Source organism: Poecilia mexicana, unplaced genomic scaffold, assembly GCF_051168715.1.
Source record: "Poecilia mexicana isolate PSO_F unplaced genomic scaffold, ASM5116871v1 scaffold_2, whole genome shotgun sequence".
In the NCBI taxonomy this organism is placed as follows: Eukaryota; Metazoa; Chordata; class Actinopteri; order Cyprinodontiformes; family Poeciliidae; genus Poecilia; species Poecilia mexicana.
Genome location: NW_028263371.1, coordinates 5,773,574 through 5,796,181, shown reverse-complemented (window position 1 = coordinate 5,796,181; position 22,608 = coordinate 5,773,574). Strand labels below are relative to the sequence as shown.

Genomic DNA, 22,608 nt, shown 5'->3' with positions numbered 1-22,608 from the left:
CAATCAATAATTTAAAACAAAGAGACTCTTATCTGGTTTCCAAACCTTACAACGAGGAGGACGTAGCAGGAACTATTCAGCAAAATCCATTTTGTGTTTCCCAGCGAGAAAAACCCCAAAACAAACAACACATGGCAGATAACTGAACTTCCTTTTTATTTCCCATCCATCAAAATGCAGTCTGAAAAGGAAAAATGTAGGAATGCACCTATAAATCTGCACCAATTTCCTTAATCTGGAGAGACTGGCGATTGGCGGAAGCTTGCTTGAGAAACCGATCTTATCCACCGATCTGATCTACTGTGGGAGAGCGCGGAGCCACAGGCACGTCCAACAGGTCACGTCTCCACGTGCAGTTAACAATAGTCACTCCACTGCTGCCGACTGGGTGTCTTTGTTGCTATATTTAGCAACTTTTCAGGGAAAAAAATTTGCATTGGCCAAATCTGGAATCAGCAGATTGGGTCAGAAAACTGCAATCGGTGCACCCCTTCAAAAATCACTTACTTTGAGGTGATTTTGACAGTAACAGCTGGTAGACACTGAACTTTTTGTATAAAAAGAGAATAACTAACACAATACACAATATTTCCAAAAGTTTTAATTGATCCCCCAAATCATAGAATCCAGGTGTTGGATGGTAAACAGTGGCCAAGAGAAGTTTTAGGAGATGAGTTTTACCTGAAACTCTGATGTCAATCTCTGAAAAAAAAAAAAAAAAGAAGAACTCCAACTTGATTCCTGGGATTGTATAAAGAAATTAGGTTTTTTCAATTTAAGCTTTGTTTTATTTTATTACCTCTAACATTTACACCTGTCTTTGTTTTTCTGTTTTCTTTTTCTAGTCCTCTGTGCAAAAAACCTGGCAAAGAAAGACTTCTTTCGTAAGTAAAGACTTTGTGTTGCTTTTTTTTTTAAGTCCCATTCGTTTGCTGGTTCTTCAGAGGGGACATGTTACCTGGGAGGTGAACTTGTTTCTTTGTAAGTCATTAAAGATTTTAATGAGGTGGTAAAACTATAAATGGAGGCAAATACTAATAAAAATTTGAACTCTGATCGAAGGAGTGCATCAAAATAAGATATAAGAAAAATACATAGCCTCCTGGGTATTGTCAACAATTGTATTTTGATTATTGGAAATTTTCAGAAAGACATTTTGTATAAGTGATTGTTGTATTAATGTGGATTAAAGTTTTTTTTTCATTGCTAAGGCAATTTTTTTTAAATTTTAAGAGTCACCCAGATCACGAATTTGCCTGAAAACCAAAACCGTACACACAGAACTGAATATGTACATATTTTTTAGTATCTAAAATGCAAAACGTACTTGCGCACAGAGGCTCATCGAGCCTTTCTTCTCCTCCTAAGCTACTTAAGCACTCATGCATCATCAAACAATCCAAGAGAATCATATTTCAAGCTAAACAGGTTATTCATTTCCACACATGGTAGTATTTTCAGTACCCGTGTTTGCTGTGGAAATGTTTCATACATCCAAAAAAGAAAAAAAAATGCATGTGAGAACACGCTCTTCTAAAACCAGAGTGTTTGAATTATCTTCTCAAATACTTCAGTTCTCTGGCTTGGTCAAAACTGAAACTAGAAACCTTTTACTGCAAATCAGGCATAGTTCTCCACAATTATTGGTAATTATTGGTAACAGATGTGTATAAATTACAAATAAATTAAGCTTTTATTGCAGTAGCATAGTGTGCACACTCAAATTTAAAAGAAAAAAGGCATTTTTAATTTTAGTGTGGTTATTCGATGCTGAGGAAAAAAATCCTGTCACAAGAAATGATTGTTTTGAACAAATCAACTAGAGCCACAATTAGTCCCGTCACAATAACAAATTATTCTGCACAGTAAATTGTCCCAGAAGTTATTATGATAAACAATAATATTGTCATTTTGAGTCTGTTTTCAACTAAGATAATAATTGTAATTATTATGGGATAATAATATGGAAGGTTTCCCCCAAAGCCTGGTGGTTGGGCACTAGGTCAGTCATTCATCCAGCAGCCCGTCGTGTTTTTGAGTTAAAAAATATTTAAAGTTGACAGGAAATTTGTAAATATCACTTGATAATTATGTGCTATTGGAAGTTTAATCCCTGAACACCAATTATAAAGTCTTAAAAAATGCAAACATTTAAAAAGAAAACCTAAATAAATAAGCAACGCTTAACCTGGTGGAGGCCCAAGTAAAGCCTGGTGGCCCGCCAGGCTCATAATACACTGGGGGGAAACCATGATGTGATTACACCCACTGAGAGTTAAAACAAACTTTAATTTCTAAGGAACATTCAACACTGGGACCGCAAAACATTTTAATAACCCCAAATAAAACAAAACCAAACAAACACTGATTATAATGGATTATGAAGTCTCTGTGACCAAAATCGCATTTTGAAAAATAATAGTCACTCAGCTTTGACAGGGAAAACGGGCAAAAGTGGCAGGTAGTTCAGACTAACTACTTTGTACTGGGTGTCAAATGATTGCAGCTTTTCTCAAAATGTCGACTTTTCAATCACATTAAACCGGAGTATCTCTTTGACGATTGATGTCCAAATGGAAATTATTGCTCTCATTTTAATTTATCATGCAATAAATTGATGTATTGTTTATTGCGACAGGCTTAGCCACAGTAACCTCTTCTACCCATGTGGGCGATATGGCTTAAATGTAAAATCCCAGATTTCTTTCATACCAATTTCAATAGCCAATTTTAAATCCATTTTTTCCTCCTTTTCTTTTCTTAAAATGAATTTACAAATGAAAGAAAATATTTTCAAAAACGTTTCATCCTTTCTGGGAGTTGACCTGAATTCAAAGTCCAAATAAATACACACTGTAAAACATTGCTTGTAAAACAAGATAGTAGGCCCTGTGCAGGCTGACATCACTCTGAACTATAAATAACCGTGGAGGGCATTGGTGGGGAAAAAATATAGATTTTACAATCACTAAATCTATATAAACAGCAAATTCGATTAAAATCAGTAAAATCAATTTGTTGCCCATCCCTACTTCTTCCTATAATCTAAATATATATTCAGTTTTAGATTTACTTTTCACTTTTTCTCCTACTTTTTAGCTCAACCCAGAGAATTAGGAACGTTTACTTATCCATCTATGACTTCCTGTTTCCCTGGGTTGTAAAACACATGATTTCTGTTAGCTGCTCTTCAAAATGGATAAGACGATAATCTAGATCATGTTATCCAACTAAAGCAGTTTGTCTTTATAGGAAAGGAAAGGACACCAAGAAAAGAGCTGATACCCATATCTACCATCAGATCAATGACATTTAAAACAATTGGAGCAATTAGAAACTGGGCTCTACAAGGATACAACTTCTTACATCAAAAACTAAACAGATAATGAACCATATCAATGTTTATCCTTGTGATGTTTATTTTTTTATGGCCGAACCAGGCAGACTCAGTGATATATCTGAGTGTTTTATTGCAGCTCATGTTTGTTTCCTTCTTCAAAGATGATCCAACCTTTGGTTTTGATTCGCTTGCTAATCAAAACCATTTCATTCTGCTCTGTTGACCTTTGCAGGGTTGCCAGATCCTTTTGCTAAAGTGGTAGTGGACGGTTCTGGACAATGCCACTCGACAGATACTGTGAGGAATACTCTTGATCCAAAGTGGAATCAACATTATGATCTGTAAGTACCATGACACACTACAGTTTGGCTGCTATGTATAAACATTTCCTGAATTTATGTCATTTTTTGTTGTATTTTTTCTCGTTCACTTCGTTGCTCGTCAGTATTGACATAATATTAAGCATTGTCAGAGTTTAAAAACTGAACTGCACCCGGCACAGATTTGTTCTGACTGAAAAATGTGTAGAGAAAAATGGCTGCAGTTGGTTTTTCTCTCTCTGCAGCACAAAAAAATAATCAATGAATACAGTGAAATGGTCCAGGTTATGAAGCAGTAAATAGAGACCAATTAAGTTGATAATATCTTTATAAAGCAGACTATATAATGATATATATGTACTAAACAATAGGTTTTTTGTTTTATAGATCTGACTTAAAGCTGTGTTTTTATAAATTAAGAAATCATTCATTCACTCATTCTAACTAAGCAAGAAGAACGGTCTCCGTTACACGGCTCAGAAATTAAACCGTTCACTTTAATTTCAAAACAAAGTCAAAATGATCATGGAAAGGATGTTTTAAACTGTCTTCAGCATCTTATATTGGTGATTATTGCAGCTAGCATTAATAAACTGGAATTTCTGCATGCATTCCCTAGAAGGACAGTTCTTGACTGTAAGATTTCTAAAAGCCAATGTATCAAATAAATAAAAACGGTTACGTTTCTGCAGTACGTTCAGCCTCCCTGCAATCTGCTTAAGTCTGACTAATATTAAATCCAAAACTTAAAATACTTCATGCATACTGTGTAAGAGGTCATGTGTCGGTCAACAAACCAAAGTGGTATCAGATGGTTTGTCTCTGAATAAATTTAGCTCACTGGTTTATCCTCGTTGTTTTCGCCTTCCTGTGACCAACGTCCTGAGAATGAAGAGTCGGATGCTTTCTCTCTGCGTGTTATAGAAACACCCTTCTATAAACGGTTTTACGTGGCAAAAGAACATCTTGGAGAGTAACATTTCAGACATTCCACACCTCTGATCTGGCATATTGTATTCTCAAGAGAAACTAACCTGAACATGTGTATATGATTTGTTTTAACTCAGAAACAGATTCCACCCAGTTTTGATGTAGATTAGATTGAGAAATTGTTTGGCTTTAGACATTTTCAACGTCGACTTTTCTGTTGATGACATATTAGAAATGAAAGACCACCTAAAGAGGTTCCTGTGTAATCTTGAAAAGTTTGTAAAAGTAAGAATTAGTTTTTTATCACATCCCAGGTGTTGATAAGTATGGAAACACATGGGAGTGGATGGAATATGTACTCTTAGTCTCAAAAGGTCAAAAGCCTCATAATACTTAATAAATGCAGAAATATTCACATTTGTTCATGTTAAACCAGCATTATTTTACTTAAATCTGCTGGTTTCAATTTTTGCAAAAGAAATACAGGCATCACAGTTCATAAACTAGCATAGAGAATGTAATTTAGTCTAGTGTACTCCATATCTTATGCATTTTTATGTTGAAATTGACCCATTCCACACTACTAAAATTAAAAATATGTTATGCTAAAATGTTTTTAGAATATTATGCTAAAAATATGCATGAAATTCCTCCTCGAAAAAAAGAAAAAAGAAAGAGAGAGAATATGATGAGATAGCACTGTTCCTGTGCTGGAGAAAATGCTATGTGTGAATATGTAAATTAGCCACACGCTAATGACCTTACATTAATTGTGCAAGATGTTGCTCGGTTGTTTTAAAAGTTTTTTTTTCCTTTAAAGCACATACTTTCATTTTCAGATTCTTCATTTAGCCTCTGATCTCCACCGTCTTTACATAATTACCCTCCCCCTCCTGCCCCCCCCGCTCCCTTGCCGACCCCCAGCCCACGCCTCTTGGCTCCCCACCCTCTCGTTTTCCCCACAAAGCGACCCTTGGCCTCTTCCTCTGGTTCAGGAAATGGCTAACATGCCACAGAAAGCAGATGGAAGTGTGGGCTTGGCAGATTGCCTTCTCACCACACCCCCATCAGCAACCTCCAACTTTTGGGGGTGGAATCTTTTTCCACATTCGACAGATACTGGATGCCTTTGCTGTATTATAGATACTCTGCAAAAATATATTTACAGTATGTCTTGTTTTTAGTGTCTTTAAAAAAAAACAACCAAAAAATAAAAACATCCACTGGAGCTCTGTGAAGTAATATCATGAGTGAAACATTATTCAAAATCAAGTGAAGTTTATTTCTTTAGAACGTTTCAGAATTAAGGCAGTTCAAAGTGCTTTACACCATGAAAACATAATCCAGTGACCAATCATGCAACAAGCAATAAACATTACATTTTATCAAATGCCTTGATGAAAACCATCAAGCAAATAAACATCAAATATATTGATCAATGTTACAGTTATTATTAGTCTAAGGCAACTCTAAATGGTTTGGGTTTTAGTCTTAATTGAAAAGAAGTCAGTGTTTCCACATCTTTGCAGTTTTCTTGAAGTTTGTTCCAGATTTATGATGCGTAGAAACTAATTAATCCTCTCTTTTTACTTGATGTTTAGTCAAATATGGATTTAATCAGATAAGTTTCAGAAGACTGTGACATTTGGAGGACACTTTAGTCTATGTTCACACAGTGGGTCTTGATGTTCAGCTCCAATGTTTTATCTTATTTTTTTTATGTTATTTGGTTAAATCTATTTTTTTTTTCGCGTCCACTCATACTACAAATTAAATGTGACCATAATCAGACTTCGCACAGCAGCTCACTGTTTACAGAAGTAGCAGTGGATGCCGTTTCCTCTGGATCGATCTCTTAAGAGTTGTTTGGAATTGACAAACCTGTTTGCGACTTGTAATGCAGGTTGACAGGAGGGAGAATGTTGACACAGAGCAAACAGTGAGCTCAGTGTTTGGAATAGGGAATAGCTTTGGCTGTGTGATCTGGAATTGTTATACTTACAGGAATTTGTGTTGCTTAACGTGTGTGTGTGAGTGTGAGTGTGTGTGTGTCCTGTCAGACCGTCGGTTAATGAAACCACACTAAGAGGCACACGCGGGGTCAGTGCGACCCCGCCGTATCGTGCACAGAGGAAAAAAACTGGTGGGGTCCAAGTGACCCAATCTCTCAAGACCAGGGGAGGAATAATAAATCCAAGAGAAAAATGCTGGCTGTTCATGTAGGCGTCAGTTTAAGTTTTTTACAAAGAGGCTGACACATTTCTGCAGAAAGTGCCACGTTATAAAAGTATATAGAGCAAAAATTGTTAGTTGTTGGATGTGTGGTGTAGTTTATGACTTTGTATTTTTGTGTTTTTATGATGTAAAGCACTTTAAACTGCCTTGTTGCTGAAATGTGGGATACAAATAAACTTGATTGATTGAAAAATGTTTCCTGGCATACTCCCGATTTCAAAAGATAATTTCAGATTAGATCCAATCATGCATATATATATATATATATATATATATATATATATATATATATATATATATATATATATATATATATATATATATATATATATATATATATATATATATATATATATATACACACACACATATTGTTTAACTACTTTAGAGTTTCTTTTCACTTTTTAATGTGCGTGTTTTTCTCTGTTATGCGGAAAACCCCTCTCCCTCAGACTGACTTTTAGGGTAATCTAGAGTTCGCATCCTGTTAGACTGTAATTACATCCATGTCAGCAGGAGTGTGAATGTGCATCTGACTGTAGTGTGAAGTGTGTGTTTACTGCGAGAGCTGTCTAGGCCTCAGACAGTGGTAGAGCACATCGCAGGGACTTCCTCTGTTCTTCAACCGCGACGAGACAGACAGGCCTCGGCTCTGCAAGCTCTGCGCGCAAATGAGTAAAATCTTTAAACTCAGCAGGAAGAGGTTTAACACAGATTTAGGGCTTTGTTTTTGTCAGTGCTTTGTGTGTGTGTGTGTGTGTGTGTATATATATATATATATATATATATATATATATATATATATATATATATATATATATATATATATATATATATATATATATATAAAGCACTGACGAAATTGTAAAATTGCATGGTTTTATTTTGACGTGAACTGGTCAAATTTGTCTTGGTTTGTATTCAGATGAGTACAAATACCGTTTTTGTAGTTTCTGCATGCAAATTAGGCATCAAATTGACTTTTTGACGCCTTTTCTGTCTCGTAGCTACATCGGGAAGTCGGACTCCATTACGATCAGCGTCTGGAACCACAAGAAGATCCACAAAAAGCAGGGCGCGGGATTCCTCGGCTGCGTCCGGCTCCTGTCCAACGCCATCAACAGACTCAAAGACACGGGCTGTAAGTACCTGTTTGTATTTCGGTCTGCGTTTTGTGTCACTGAGCATTCGCTGAAATTAGGTCAATGGTGTCTGCTCTCTTTGTATCCTTTCTGCACGCCTGGCATGGCCTCTATTCTAAAAGGCTTGTCAGACCTGTTGGAAAGTTGGTTGGAGGCTCCTTGGAGTAAAAGCAAATAAATGATTAAGCAGCAATCATGTGGTTGGGTGAGCTATTTTAAACATTGTTTCTAAATCCCACCTTTTACTCATCGCAAGAAGGCGAACCTGTTGGTTAGACCAAGTGTCTGCAAGAAAGCAGACAAAGTTATCTAGTGATTTTTAGCAATAATAATCGACTCTCAGAGCTTCTTCAAGCTGCGTTTTCTGTGTCAGATGTTGCGTACAAGTAATTTCAAAGCAATGCACTGTGATTAAATCAACCACCCAGTCAAATAAAGTGCTGGGTATTCCACACATTTGTTTTGTTCGTGAGCAGTGGCGCCCCCCAATGGGTGGCCCAGGGGGGCCAATGCCCCACCTAGTGTTCAGGTCATAGAAAGGAATTCAGAGTCTTCAGTCAAGAATTAAATGTAAAACCAAATAAATAAATAAATGTATATAAAAATTTTAATTCATTCAAAAATAATAAGAATTGTTTTTAAAGCTGTGACCTCCTAACATTTTTACTGACCTGGTTTTCCTCTCCTAGGAAAATTTTCCCAGTGTGCAACAGTCTGAGAGTACAAAGAGGAGTCTTTTCAGCTAGCTGCTTTTCTTATTTTAACAACTTAAACTGAAACAACAACAACAATAATAATAATAATAATAATAATAAAAGCTGATTTAGTGTAATTAAATCCTTTCCTGTAATTGCTTGAAAATTATTCTAGTTATTGTCCTTTTAATCTGAACTACCTCGCTGGATTATTGCATTGAAGACGGTGTTGACAGTGTGAGTTTTTCTTATTCTGTTCAAGTTTAGTTCTCAGCTTATTAATTTTACCATCCCTTATAACAAAAAAAAAAAAAAAAAAGAAAAGAAAGGAAACTCAGCAGCATAGCTGTTGCCCAAGGTTTTTCCTGTGAGACAGTTCAGGCTCCAGACAGGCCATCATAGCAGAAGTTATACTTTATCTCAACCACAGGAAGTGGACAAGGAGACGTGCTCGATGACGGGACTTGGCCCGCACGTTTATCCCTTTGTCCTTGTCCTATGTGCTGCAGACAAATGAATCTGTGGCCTCGACACACACACAAAAAAAACCCATATAATAAGACATTACTGGAATTGCTTTGGTTGTCAAAACCCATTATTCACACGTTATGCATTGTCATCTGATGCAAACTCACACAGTAACTCCCTTCTTTCTTTTTTTTTCTCTCTTACCAAAGTGTAAAAACTTTGCACAGTTGGCAAAAACTGAGTTTAGCCTTTTTTGCTCCCTCAGTTATAAACCTGCAAATTCACCAACTTGCACATGTTCCAAAACGTTCATCTTGTGTAGCGATGTAAATATGCTAAATAAAGCTACTGTCAAAAAGAGAGAGAAAAAAAGGCACATGGCTCATTTGGCTCATCTACACAGGGGTCCACATTTCCAATTGCTCAGTTTAGTCTGCAGCGGCAGAAAGTTTTCGGAGCTCCGGCGATTCGGTTCGGGGAATGCTTGTGGTTAAAGGTCTGTACATTTTCTCTGTTTTCCCTCCTCTCTAATTTCAGAAAGAAATCTCATTACCGCTCCTGCCATGTAAGGCTCAGACCATCCCTGTTTAGTCTAGACACATATCCGGAGCAGATGTATTTGTGCACACATAAACACACCAACATACACTCCAACACAAACACACACACACACACACACAGAAACTATAGGAATGTTTGGGATTTCTATGTAGATAAAAACAGCCTTTTCCAAGCATATTAAATTTTTGTGGCCAACCGACTACATAATAAGTCAGATCACTTTGGTTTTACTGTTGGATTTTATAGAACATTTTATTTTCTTTCCCTCACTCTCACTTTCCACGCTGACCCCACTCACACGCCGTCTTGTGTCCACTTTTGTCCTCCTCATTTGGTGACAGTCAGGAAACCCACTGGATTTTAAGTGGGCACTTGTGATATTATGGCTCATGGTTTTGTGCACTTTTGGATTTTGACATTACAACCTTTCTATAGTCAGAAGGGCTCAGTATATAAGCATATACTCAAAGTAAAATGTTGGTACTTGAAGCAATTTGAATGCAGAGTAAGAATAACTTTTATACTCGGAGAGGTTATGTTTCATGAAGGGTGTGCAATATGAAATCGTCTTCTCTGATCATCAGTTCAAGTTTTGTTGTCGCAAATCTTGGATAAATGTTTTAAAAATGTAGAAAACAAAGTGGAAGTGATCAAATGCAGACCAGAATCCTTAAATGGTGAAATGGCTGATTGGGAGACTTGAGTCCAGATACCAACTTCAGCATTGCTTACAAATCATTCCTCACAGCCAGGTCAAGGATTTTTGGTCTTGGAGATTCGTTCATGACAATAAAACTAAATGTTTGGTTCCAAATTACTTTCATGTGCTGCAGGGACAAATGTCAGCCTCCTGCAGGAGCAGCACCTGTTTATTACAGTCAATCTACACAGAAATGCAGTTCAAAGTGCCTCACACACACACACACACACACACACACACACACACACACACACACACACACACACACACACACACACACACACACACACACACACACACACACACACAAGAAATACATTAATCAACTATGAAACAAGCAATAAACATTACATTTTGTCAAATGCCATCATCAAAGCAAATTAAAGAAATATCCATCAAATATTCTGATCAATGTTCCAGTTACTAGAACTCTAAACAGGTGGGTTTTAGCCTCAATTTAAACAAGTTCATATTCCAGCGGTTTTGCATTTTTCTGGAAGTTTGTTCAAAATGTCGCACACAAATAAAATCGATATTTTATTTTATTTTTTTTCAGTGTCCGTTGAAAACTCTTGGCAAAAATGTAAAAGAGGGTCTGAATATGTGTCGGTCTGGTTTTTGCAGATCAGAGACTGGACCTGAACAGGCTGGGCCCCAATGATAACGACACCGTGAGAGGACAGATAGTAGGTAAGGGCTGCTCCGATTCAGTGGCATGTGCTTGAAGTCGCTTCGTATTTCAAGGTCAGATTGTGGGTCTTAAAGCAAATCTGCAGCGATGACGGTCCTACCTGGTTGAAAAGCAGGGCTGCCTGGTAGAGATTCACCAACCAGGCTTTCACTTTCTTATTTTGATTTTAGCTTTTATTTGTTGATTTTATTTTAGTAATTATTGTCAGTTAAAAAAGTGTTACTTAATGGATCCAACTGAACTCTTATGCAGAACCTTTTCAGAAATGCCATCTGGCTTCTGGAGAAACTTTTGCACATAAGAGTCGTAGATCATTAAAAGTCAGTTTTATAACTAAAATTTTATTCATTGGCTTCTAGTTCAAGTCAAGCAGAACGCTTAGCTTTTCTGTGCAAAGTTATGTCTAATTTAGTTATTTAAAATTGTTTTATATTTGTTTTGTTGCTCATATTTAGCTGATTAGATTTTTTTGTTCTTTGAGCAGCACTTTTTCCACCTATTTTATTTTTAATTTGGTTAAAGAAAAGTTTTAAATTGATGTAGGAAAATCATGAATTATAACCATATCCTTATTTCTGCACATGTCTTAACTTTTTTCAGACTTTTATGAAATTCAAAACAAAGTTCATGAAAAAACATGTTTTGTTTGGTGCCTAAAATTAAAGTTTTTTTTTTTGTTTTTGTTTGTTTTTTTTAGTTTTGATGCATGTAATAAAAAGTAGGGCAGTCAGACAGCTTTTCTACCTAAACTCACCATTTATTTTTCTGAAACAAATTCAATTACAGCTTAAATGACAAAAATAAAAGAAATGTGTAGATCTAAGGATGTATTCAGATTTTCCCAGTATTTCAACAGCTGATAACTGTTCAGTCGCACATCATCATGCTGAGAAGAGTTCACACACATTATATGGTATTAATATCATTATTTGAGCCTTGTGGTCTGTAAATATCACTAATTAACTGTCCTCTTTCATTTTGCACAAAAACCAGTGAGTCTTCAGTCCAGAGATCGCATCGGATCCGGGGGACCAGTGGTCGACTGCAGCCGCCTGTTTGACAACGATTTGCCTGACGGGTCAGCATTTCGTTTTTTTCATGAACATTTAACTATAATCTGAGTTTTTAAATGTCAGTATCTGTGTGTGTTGGTAAAAATAAAACTTTGAAGATGAAGTGCTTATGCAATTTACCGGTTTCTTTGAATTCAACAGCTGGGAAGAAAGGAGGACAGCATCTGGGAGGATACAGTACCTGAACCACATCACCCGCACCACGCAGTGGGAGAGACCCACCAGGTACCAGTATGCCGTGCGAACGGCACAAAACAAAATGATGTAGTGCATATTATAATAACGGCTTAGTTAATGTGGTACAGAGATGCTAGTTGTACTTTCTCCTACTTCCCTTCTTAAAAAAAACAAAACACAACACTTCCACTTAAGCGCACAACAATAACAGTCTGCTGGTAATGAGTGCTGTCAGTTTCCTCCAGCAGGGCTTCATGCGTGCACACACTCACACAAAGACAAAGCAGGCGTGCACGTGCACAGCTAGATAAACCTAGCCAGTCAGCCCGACAGCCTGGCTTCACTTGCTGCGAGAACGACTGTCGCCTTCCTCCCTGGCGCATATCAGCGGAGCCATTAGGGGAGTAAACAAATAAACCTCTGCACCTTCTCACCCAGTTTTACCACGCATCAGTAGTCGGCTCCGAGCGGCAACGCTCAGAGTTCTGAGAGAAAGAGAGGAAATGGTGAGAAATGGGGCCAAAGGGGTGCGATGAGGGAAATTACAGGTGGTGAGCAGGTGGAGGGGGGGTGAAAAAAATTTTGTTGTTGGATCTTTAAAATGTTTGATGGAGAGATTTGTTCAGATGCCGCAACAATCAGGCGAGTGAAGATAGGATAAAGAAAAGTGGAGGCAAAGGTGGGGAGAAACGAGAACCGTGAAGGGAGGAAATGGGCGGGAGAAAAGTGTGTGTGAAAGACTTCTGGGTCCGAGGCTTTAGATAGCCAAGGCGTCAGCAAATCTGGCCAGACGGTGGTTAGACACTGCTACACACACACACACACACACACACACACACACACACACACACACATAAAAAAAACTCAGTGAGTTGGACTGTGTTTGTGTCTGCTTATCATGTATTTTTTCTTAAGTAACACACATGTTGGCACAGGCTGTTGGGTCACGAAGGCTTTTTGTTGTTTTTTTTCCCTACCATCTATCATCTTTGACAACAGTAAGACCATAAATGATACCAGAAAAACACACCCATCATATTTTTGGGGATTTGATCTAGTTTATATAGATGGAATAGAATAAAATCCACAATAAAACCAACTACTTTCACAAAAACATCAACAAAAAAGAGCAAAAATACTGACTTATTTTTAACCTTCTCAACTATAAAGCAAGTTGCAATACTTTAATTTAATAAGTAAAATAGTATTTTTTTTTGTTATTGTTGAAAAGGGTGTGTAAATTATTGTCGATCCAAAACTATAAAAGAAAAGGATCCACTTTGAGAGTTTTTAAAGGTCTCAACGGAAAATAAAATGTCTTTTTTGTTAATTCTGAGCAATAAAAACCAAATATAGGCAACTTTTTTTGAAAAGTAAAAACCCAAGTTGTTTTATAAATTTACTATGATTCATGTATATTTTAAAAAATATAAGAGAAATCAGTCTACCACTTATGGCTGTAATATATGGAAGCATAATTTGTTTGTAAACACGATGGGTGGCGCACACAACCTGTCTGCAGAAAGTGCCAACCTGCCTTTAAACTGTCACCGGTTACCATGGTTACCCACCATTGTACTGCTGTGGTAACATTATATTAGTTTTTAGTATTCTGTCAGCAGCCATTCATCACATCGTCATAAAAATAAGTTATGCTTCCAAACTGATGATGTCTGCAGGCGAGTGGATCAACAATGAGGAAAAATCACCTGTGGGAACCATGCAGCACATTGAAAATAGGCATGTAGCGACAGTGTGTTGTAAATAATTTTATTAGCCTAATTGTAAATAGTTTAAATAGTTAGGATAATCCTGCTTTCTGTCTGCAGACGACATGCACCGAACAGTGGTTGCTGATGCAGCGTAATGTCAGCTGATAACCCCTCCATGCTTTTAAAACCTTTCTGTTTTTTTGCATTTGCTAAAATAATTTCGCACGTTTCAGGAAGTATGTTAATCCAGCGCTTGTTTTCCCCCTGTCCAGAATCACTCACGCTCTCTGCTCGTTTTCCAGGCCGGCGTCGGAGTACTCCAGCCCGTCCGGGCGTCCGCTGAGCTGCGTGGTAGACGAAAACACGCCGGTGATGACTCCCGTTAACGGGGCCGTGGCCAGCGGACCTCCGGGCGAACAGCGCATCCAGGAGCGGCGGGTCCGATCGCAGCGGCATCGGAACTACATGAGTCGAACGCACCTGCATACGCCACCCGATCTGCCCGAGGGCTACGGTGAGAAGCAGACTGGCTCCACCGAACACCTGCCCGCTCGTCACTGGTTTAGGTTTCTGCCGAATCAGAATATCTGGAAGATTTGCTGAAGTGCGTCAACGTTCCCAATTGGAATTGGAAGGCTTTGGTTCAGTTTTACATTATTATTTTTTTAAAGTTAGTAAAGCTGCAGGTGTAGGACTTGAAGATTAGCACACAATATTGAGGAAATAGAATAAACATACAGAAATCTTTCTGTAAGTATTCTATTTCGTGAACATCGGCGTATTTCAGCACTCCTACTTCAAGTAGCTGGGTCCTCAAACTCTGGTGCATCAAACTCTGGTGCATCACTATTACCTGCTAATCCTGCATTGATTTGGTGTGGACTGCTGCTTATGGTCTCTTATTCTATCCTGTGTCTGACCTACTTTCTATGACAATTAGTAAAGTCTGTATTGTGATGGTTTAGGATTAAATACTAAATCCAACTATTTTAATCATTGCGACATTGCTCCTACCTTCTTAGGATGTTACAAAACTCATTAAGGGTTTATCCAGACACCTCCCTAACCGCTACAAGGCTTCCTACTATTGCACTGAACACTGAGATTAAGTGGGATATTTGCTTTTTTCTAAGATCAAGATTTGTTACTTTGCTTGCCAGCTGGGCTTAAATTCAATCTCCACAAACCTCGTTTTGTGACGACATTCATGGCAGACGGGTGGGTGGGTTGACAGAGGACAACGGACCATAACTTAATCTTTAAACCAGACTTCAGAAGCATTTATTCTGGAGGTCATACAGGCTTGTTTCCTCTTATTAGGTTTTTATCTTGTGTAGTTTTTCATCAGAGATATGTGATGATATATTCATCCCTGATCTTACCGGGTAACAGCTCAGATTTCACACCGACTCCTAAAAAAAATATAAACGCAAAGAAGTTCTTTATTTGACACAAAGTCACCAAACGCCCACTCAAGTTCAAGATGACTCATTTGGATTTTTAAAATATCTGTTTTAGGAAGTGACAGACTGAAATGCTATGAAAGGTCTGATGTTTCAGCAATACTGTAAAAGAAAGTAGTTTGACGTTTTCATCAACTTTTAAACTTTCGCCGTTTCTCCTTTCTCTGCGAAAAAATTCAGAGCTTCCCATTGTTCAGCAATACACTGGAAAAATGACCACACTGCGAAGTGTACTTAATTGGCGACTTTGAAAGTTTTTTTTTTTGCCGTCAGAAAAAGTGTACTTTTAGGATTCATCCACAGTCCCAACCACAAAGCCCTCAGAGACGATTTAAAAAGCCCCGGCGTTCTACATGTCAGTGATTCAGAATGACACTGCTGGGCACTGTGTCTCCTTTGAAAGGTCCCCGTGTGTCCAGTGAGGCTGGTCGAGGTCGGGCAAAGTGAGTCACTGATGCCCGGCAGCTTCAGAGCGGCTCTTCCTCGGCTGAACTCTCTGAACCGCTCGCTGGGAGTGGCCAGACAGAAACAGAGGCAATGAAGGGGAAAAAGGAGCGAGGCAGCAGGAAGCTGGGCGGGGGGTTTGTTGTGATGGATCAGCTTTTGAGTATGTGTACAGTAGTGGCAGCAGGTACTATTTCTGCCAAGGAGAAATCTGTCTGGAGTTTTGACCTGTTAACACTGATTTCTACGTGTTTAGATGTTTTATGCAAATTATTCGCACAAACATATTGGCAGCCAATTCCCAGTAAGTTTAAATTGAAGTTAAATCGGTTGCTCTCTTTAGCCACATAATGCCAAAATGCTTTAATCCGAACATTTAAGATTCTGTCTTAAACTGCGAAAGGAGGAGAAATAAAAAGGGTCTGAGCTGCGTAATAAACGGAGTCGCAGTTATCATTTCAAGATTGTTGCAGGCAACTTGTTTCAGTGTTGCAGTCACAATGCCATATTTAGTTGCAAGACATACTCAAAGTGCCATTTATAATCTGTGTGCTGCTAAAACTCAGAGAAAAAGTAATAAAGCTTTAATGATAGAAATTATGACGGAGCGTTACGCCAAGAAAATGAAAAATAATAGTGAAATTATAATAATAAAGTTGTAATATTACGAGTACATAGTCGTAAGTGAATGAAATCTAAATAATAGACTTCATTCACAACATGGACAAGTTGCCTTTTCTATGTTTGGCCAGCAGAGCCTTATTAATAAGCTCAATTTATTGTTTGGATTTTTTATTTTTTTAAAGGTTCTAATCAAATTGATTTCTGTTTCAGAACAAAGAACCACCCAGCAGGGCCAGGTGTATTTCCTCCACACTCAGACCGGAGTCAGCACCTGGCACGACCCCCGAGTCCCCAGGTACCTCCTTCAGCCTTGTTTATTTCTGTTTGTGTAATTTAGAGCATTTTGTTTGTACAGCAGGAGCCGTCCGAAGACACAAATTAAACAGACCCAATACGCATCCACCTGATTGAAATCTGGTCCAGCAGAAATTCAAGCTAATTCAGTTCATTCCAGTTGAGTCCAATCACACAGTCGAATTCAGCCAAAAACATGTTTGACTAAAGAGCCGACCTCTGTGGCTTTAAAATGTCAGACTGAAGAAGAAGCGGCCTTTGCCTTCAGCAGGTGTTCGTTTTCCTCTTCTTGCTGTTTTGCTTTCAGAAACAGACTTTTAGTCAAACTTTAGGCTCAGATCCTGGCCAGCCAGGCCAATTGTTTAAAGTTGGATCAGCATGTTTTTGTTTTTTTTTGGATCGTTGTGGAACGAGACGGCGGATTCTGTCATGCTGTTTCGCTAACACTTTAGAGTTCGTTACCCAATTCCCTAAACATTACACGCCGGGCCGTTTCTCTGCATTTTTGGCCGTGGCTGAGCAGGAGGACGACGTCCAACCCACAGCAACAACATCTGGGTTCAGTCATTTTAGACGGAGCTGCTGAAAAGATTTGGTATTTGTGATGAGGGAAAGAAAACCAGCGTTTCATTCCTGACTAATGTGTCCTCACTTCACACACAAAGGCAACAGCCACATTATTATCCCAGATTGGAGTTTCAAGGATGAAGAGCAGAACGAGAGTGGGAAGAATTAGGAAGAAAGACTAAGATGATTGCACCTTATTTATGTGTCTTATGAAGTTTATACTTTTTACATTTGCCTTCCGGTTTCAAGATGTCAGCATGTATGCTTTCTTTCTGTTTTTCTTTTCCTGTTAGGGACTTAAGCAATGTGAACTGTGAGGAGCTGGGACCACTGCCTCCAGGCTGGGAGATCAGGAACACCGCCACTGGCCGCGTCTACTTTGTTGACCACAACAATCGAACAACGCAGTTCACAGATCCACGACTGTCTGCTAACCTGCATCTGGTGCTCAAGTGAGTGCGGTCGTAGCTTTGTCAGGCTCTGATGACGGAACATTTGAGGTCAATGCAAGAGTCCCAGTTTGAGAAATGCCTGTATCAGGGTGTCTGCACATCCTTAAAAAGTCTTTAATTCATGCATGTAGAAATAAAATAAAGCCTTAAATTATCTTAAATTTATTGGAAAATATGTAAGTTGACATTAAATGCGTTAATCACAGATTGGTAGGACTATTTGACCTTCTGTACTCTGTTTAGTTTAAAGCTCGAGTCACGCGCAGACATCTTCCGTGACTCGAGGCCGTTGAGGCTACTGCTAACTAGCCCCTACAAAACCCCTTCCAGCTAGCTTGCTTTTTGGCGTCCATCATTGGATGACATTTGACTTTGCCACTGGCTCACTTCTTTTCCCAACCTGTATGATACTATATTCATTCTCAAAAAAAAAAAAAAAATATGGCCTTACTATATAGAATATTCAGAATATTCAGTTTTCTTTACTACATTACTGGTGTTATACAGGTCTTAAATTTCATTCATAATAATCTTAAAATGTCTTAAATTTGAGGTGGTGAAACATGCAGAAACAAACCATTTGTTAGCGTTACTAACAAACTAGTTAGCACTACTTGCTAACTAGCATTACTAGTTGTTAGTATTACTCGCTGCTCAGAACTTGTAATGATAGTTGTTAGCATTATTAACAACTAGCTATGCTAACAAGCCAGTAATGCTAAAGCTTGTTAGCTTAGGCTTCTGGTTTTGGCAGCAGGAAAGGTGAGCGGTTTTACTTTGGCTGAAATGTCCAATATAATTCCTCTTGGTTGTTGTTTTAAAAGATTTCCTCTGAATGTCACCCATCTTCCAAATGACATGGATTTTATACCAGTGATTTTGTTTTTTCATGCGATACTCGACATAAACTGTCAGTGCGCTTCAGACTTCAACCTTCTGCGATAATCATAATGAGGTTGTAAATTAGTATCACTGCTATAGAGTTGTGACAAATGTTAATTGAGTCAAAATCATTGATGTCTGCATCTCGATGCATTTGGAAACAGATTTTTCTTAAACTACTTTCATTTATTATTTGAACCGACTGTTTCTGATTACAGTCTTTCTGAATCTATTCAGCAATCTGCTCTGTTTTTGTATTCACACTAAACAAATGTTGACACCAATGGTTTCCCTTAGGAAAGTCTTATTGCCACTTTAAGAGACTTGGTTACATTTTATATAATCTGATTGTAAAGTTCTTTTCAATCAATGATTTCCAGTTTGAATCATAAATAATGTGATTTTAGCACTGATTGCTCCCTCGCCCTTATCTAATTTCATTTTTTTTGTTTTTTCTCTTCCTCCAACTTCAAATCTCCCTGCTGATTGTCTTTCCATCTTTTCATCCATGTCATCGTGTCCATGTTTTCTTCTCACCCACTTTCATCTTCCCATTTGTCTCTCTCCTCTTCCTTGTATATTTTTTGTCTGGGTTATTTTCTTTGAACCTGCCCTCCTTATTAATTTTCCTCTCTGCCACATCTGTTTTTCTGTTTGTTCTTTTTAAACCCATCCTTATTCTTCACTCGTGTCGTTCGCCTGTGTTTTTTTTTTGGTGCCTTTTAACTTTCTCTCCTCCTTTGTTTTTTTTCTCCTTTTTCTCCCTCCCTTTCTGTCCTCCTGTTTTCTTCAGCAGCCCGAGTTCAAATGGTTCCCGCGTGGCCCCGGACAGCCAGAACACTAACCTCAGGTAACCTGCATACACGCATTTTACATCTTTCTATCTTTGCAAAGACTTTGCATCGACTTCCATTCATTTTTTAGTAATTTCTTTAGTCTAACCCTAATGCAGCACTTCTTCTTATGGGGTTTTGGGTCTCATAAGGAGCAGCCGGTCCTCACATTATAGTGTTTTTTTGGAAAAATGTCCCTTAAACGGTGAGAAATGCTAAAGCACAGGCACATATTTGTACTCTGAAAAATGTGACTAATTGCTACTCATAGTAGATAATAAATTATACACCTGTACAAACGTCAACATGGCCTGGAAGGCTACATGACTGTTTTCTGGAACTGTCGGTTTATATCTTCAGCAAGTATCCACTCAGACCAAAGCAAAACGCTCGTCAGCACAACAGCTTCCAGTGGAGTTAAATGTGAAAAGGGATATTTGCTTTTCATGTCTGATAAAGTAAATTAGAGGAAGTGTTTTGGCTGTCTGGGAGGCCCTTGTGCCTTTTGTGACTCAGACGTTTTTCCAGGTTTGCTCTTTTGGTGCAGAATCTCTGTTGGAGCTTTGTGTCTGGCAGGATAAACATGTTTGGGAAATCAGCATCTGGTCATTTGGTCAAATCACATCCATATGTGTCTGAAAAGACTCTCGATGTGAGCTGAAGCTCAGCCTCGCTGCCTGCAGCCACCATTAGCTGCTTGTCTGACTCCATACTGGTACAGGATAGATTCAGTCCAGATTAAACTTTTAAAAGTTTGGTCAGGATTAATCAATTTGGATTTGTAATGTCACTCTTTACTAGGGCTGCGACTAACGATCAGTTAGGAATTGATTATTCTGTTGATTATTTTGACGGTTAAACGATTAATCACACACAAAAAATGGCACATTCTGCAGATTTTTCATTTAACCCTTTTTATACAATATTGAAAATCCATTAATAGATGCTAATTAACAAATTGGTTCATTTTTATATCAGAAAATAAACATTTTATCTCCTGAAATGCAATAACATGTCATTCCTTTAGGTGAAGCTGGAGCTACCACTATTGGTGTTCAGGGTAGAACATATTTAAAGATGTTTTTTAATGCAATGTGGATGTATTTTTGTACAGTTTTTACTTAATTCCTGCTCTGAGGGTGGTACTCGTTTAGCAAACGGCCTTTTTTGGAGTCTGTGTACTCTAGTTAACAACTTATTAATTCCAAAATTAGTTGATTATTTCAGTAATTGAGTCATCACGATTAATCGTTTCAGCCCTACTTTTAAATGTGCTTTTAAAAAAAGAAATGTATAAAACATCACTGACATTGTAAAAATCCTCTTTTGTTTTGTTTTGCATATTTTTGCTATTTCTTTAGCTGGGAGTTTATGCAAGATAAATACTTTAAAATGAATAAATGTAATATTTACACATATTGCACACACATCCATATACCCACACACAAGTTAAGGGAAAGTTATGAATGGATGAACTGGTGAAGCAGACGAGCCTGTGCACCCAGTCAAACCTCCTCCTCCTCTCCTGATCTGTGGGTTATGGCTCCTCTAAATGCTCTCTGGTTTTACGCCTTTCAACTAAAATCTCTTCCGCCTGTTGATTGGATTTTGTTTTTAATTCACACCAGAATATAAGATTACAGTACTTATCACTAGGCAGGAAAAAGATGCTGCTATTGTGTCACTCTGTCTCTTCTAGTCTCAAAAAGATGGACGCTCACAGTGTGCGGCCTAAAGGAGAACCATGGTCATACTCTGAGTATTTCGGTTTAAAAAATAAGTATTAAATTATTGGCAGGTGTTAGTTATTGGTCGTTACTACGTCATTGGTTGCTGCTTCAGAGCATTTATTCCTCTTCACGTTTCAGAGGCTGTGATCAAACCATTGAAGCCTTAATGAGGATTTGTTTTCTCCGAATGGAAAGAATCTGATCCCAATCACCAAACATTCAGTATTCCCCCTTTTTTATTTCTCCTTTTCCAAAATGCACTACACCTGGACTGTCTGCTCACCATGCGGTTAAATTATTTACAGATTAAGCGACAAAGGCCATGGCACTAAACACAGGACCCACAAAGACAGAAGAGATGTGTTTGAGTTTGTGTTTATTTAAAAAAAACTCTTCTTAAAGCTTTTTTTGTTTTGTTTTCATGTACAATTTACTAAGTAGGTTTGGAGAAATATACTTGAATTTTAACAGGGTTATATTATGATGTCATCTTTTGGTAGTTTGAAAAGGAAACTTAGATTTTGTTTCTTACATTTAACTATAACAGGAATATGAGTTGCTTTGGATAAACCAAAAACAAATAAAAAAATCCTATTTAAATACCTAAACCCCGTTGCTATCGTCTCTATTTACAAACTCTCATTTAGAATTTTTTTTTTTTTGTGAAGATATGTAATTTTTTCCTATTTAGAATAATAAAACTGTTTAACTTTCTCATAATTTCAGTTTCCATAATTTTCAGATTCTCTAATGACCATTTACTTCATCTAGACTCATAAAATGGCAGCTGAGGAAATAACTTTGTGTTTTTCAAATATATTTTATTCCACTTTGGCATAAAAACTGCACAGAAGTTGCGTCTATCAAATCTCCTTCCATTGCTAAAATGCCACACATTTTTACACGACTTTTGTTTTTGACATTTTTCATACAACCCTCCAAACAGAAAGCTTTTGTTTTGTCTGCAAGATTAACAGATTGTGCATTTTCGAACTGAGCTGACATTTTGCACAATTTGCACCTCGGCTCTCTGCTGCTCTAGATCTGACTACGACTGTTGCCTTTTACCTGAGATGGTGAAGGCCTTGAATTGTCAGACAGTCAGACACATCTGCACGGCTGTGGTGTACCACACTGTCTCTCACATACTCTGCTTCCTTCTTTTGCACCGCCAGAAAAAATCTGCTTGAGAGATTACATCAGTGTTTGGAGAGGGTATTTTTAGATGGGCATCAGTGGCTCGGTGTTTTCCCAACCAAGCTGTAAATCTTCCTG

At 37.9% G+C, this 22,608-nt stretch overlaps 1 protein-coding gene across 3 annotated transcripts in view; it reads left to right on the top strand.

The window, feature by feature from the left end:
• The window catches only part of LOC106903371 (E3 ubiquitin-protein ligase SMURF2), a 62,251-nt gene that overhangs the window by 21,137 nt on the left and 18,506 nt on the right, over positions 1 to 22,608 (top strand). For 2 of the 3 annotated variants that reach the window (XM_088009707.1, XM_014967105.2), the window contains exons 2-11: positions 846 to 884; positions 3,573 to 3,681; positions 7,833 to 7,966; positions 11,016 to 11,081; positions 12,076 to 12,160; positions 12,297 to 12,380; positions 14,347 to 14,558; positions 16,786 to 16,870; positions 17,730 to 17,888; positions 19,564 to 19,620. In XM_088009707.1, coding sequence (XP_087865833.1) covers positions 846 to 884; positions 3,573 to 3,681; positions 7,833 to 7,966; positions 11,016 to 11,081; positions 12,076 to 12,160; positions 12,297 to 12,380; positions 14,347 to 14,558; positions 16,786 to 16,870; positions 17,730 to 17,888; positions 19,564 to 19,620 — 1,030 coding nt within the window. The remainder of the gene's footprint in view (positions 1 to 845; positions 885 to 3,572; positions 3,682 to 7,832; positions 7,967 to 11,015; positions 11,082 to 12,075; positions 12,161 to 12,296; positions 12,381 to 14,346; positions 14,559 to 16,785; positions 16,871 to 17,729; positions 17,889 to 19,563; positions 19,621 to 22,608) is intronic. The other variant, XM_014967107.2, reaches the window with a different exon arrangement.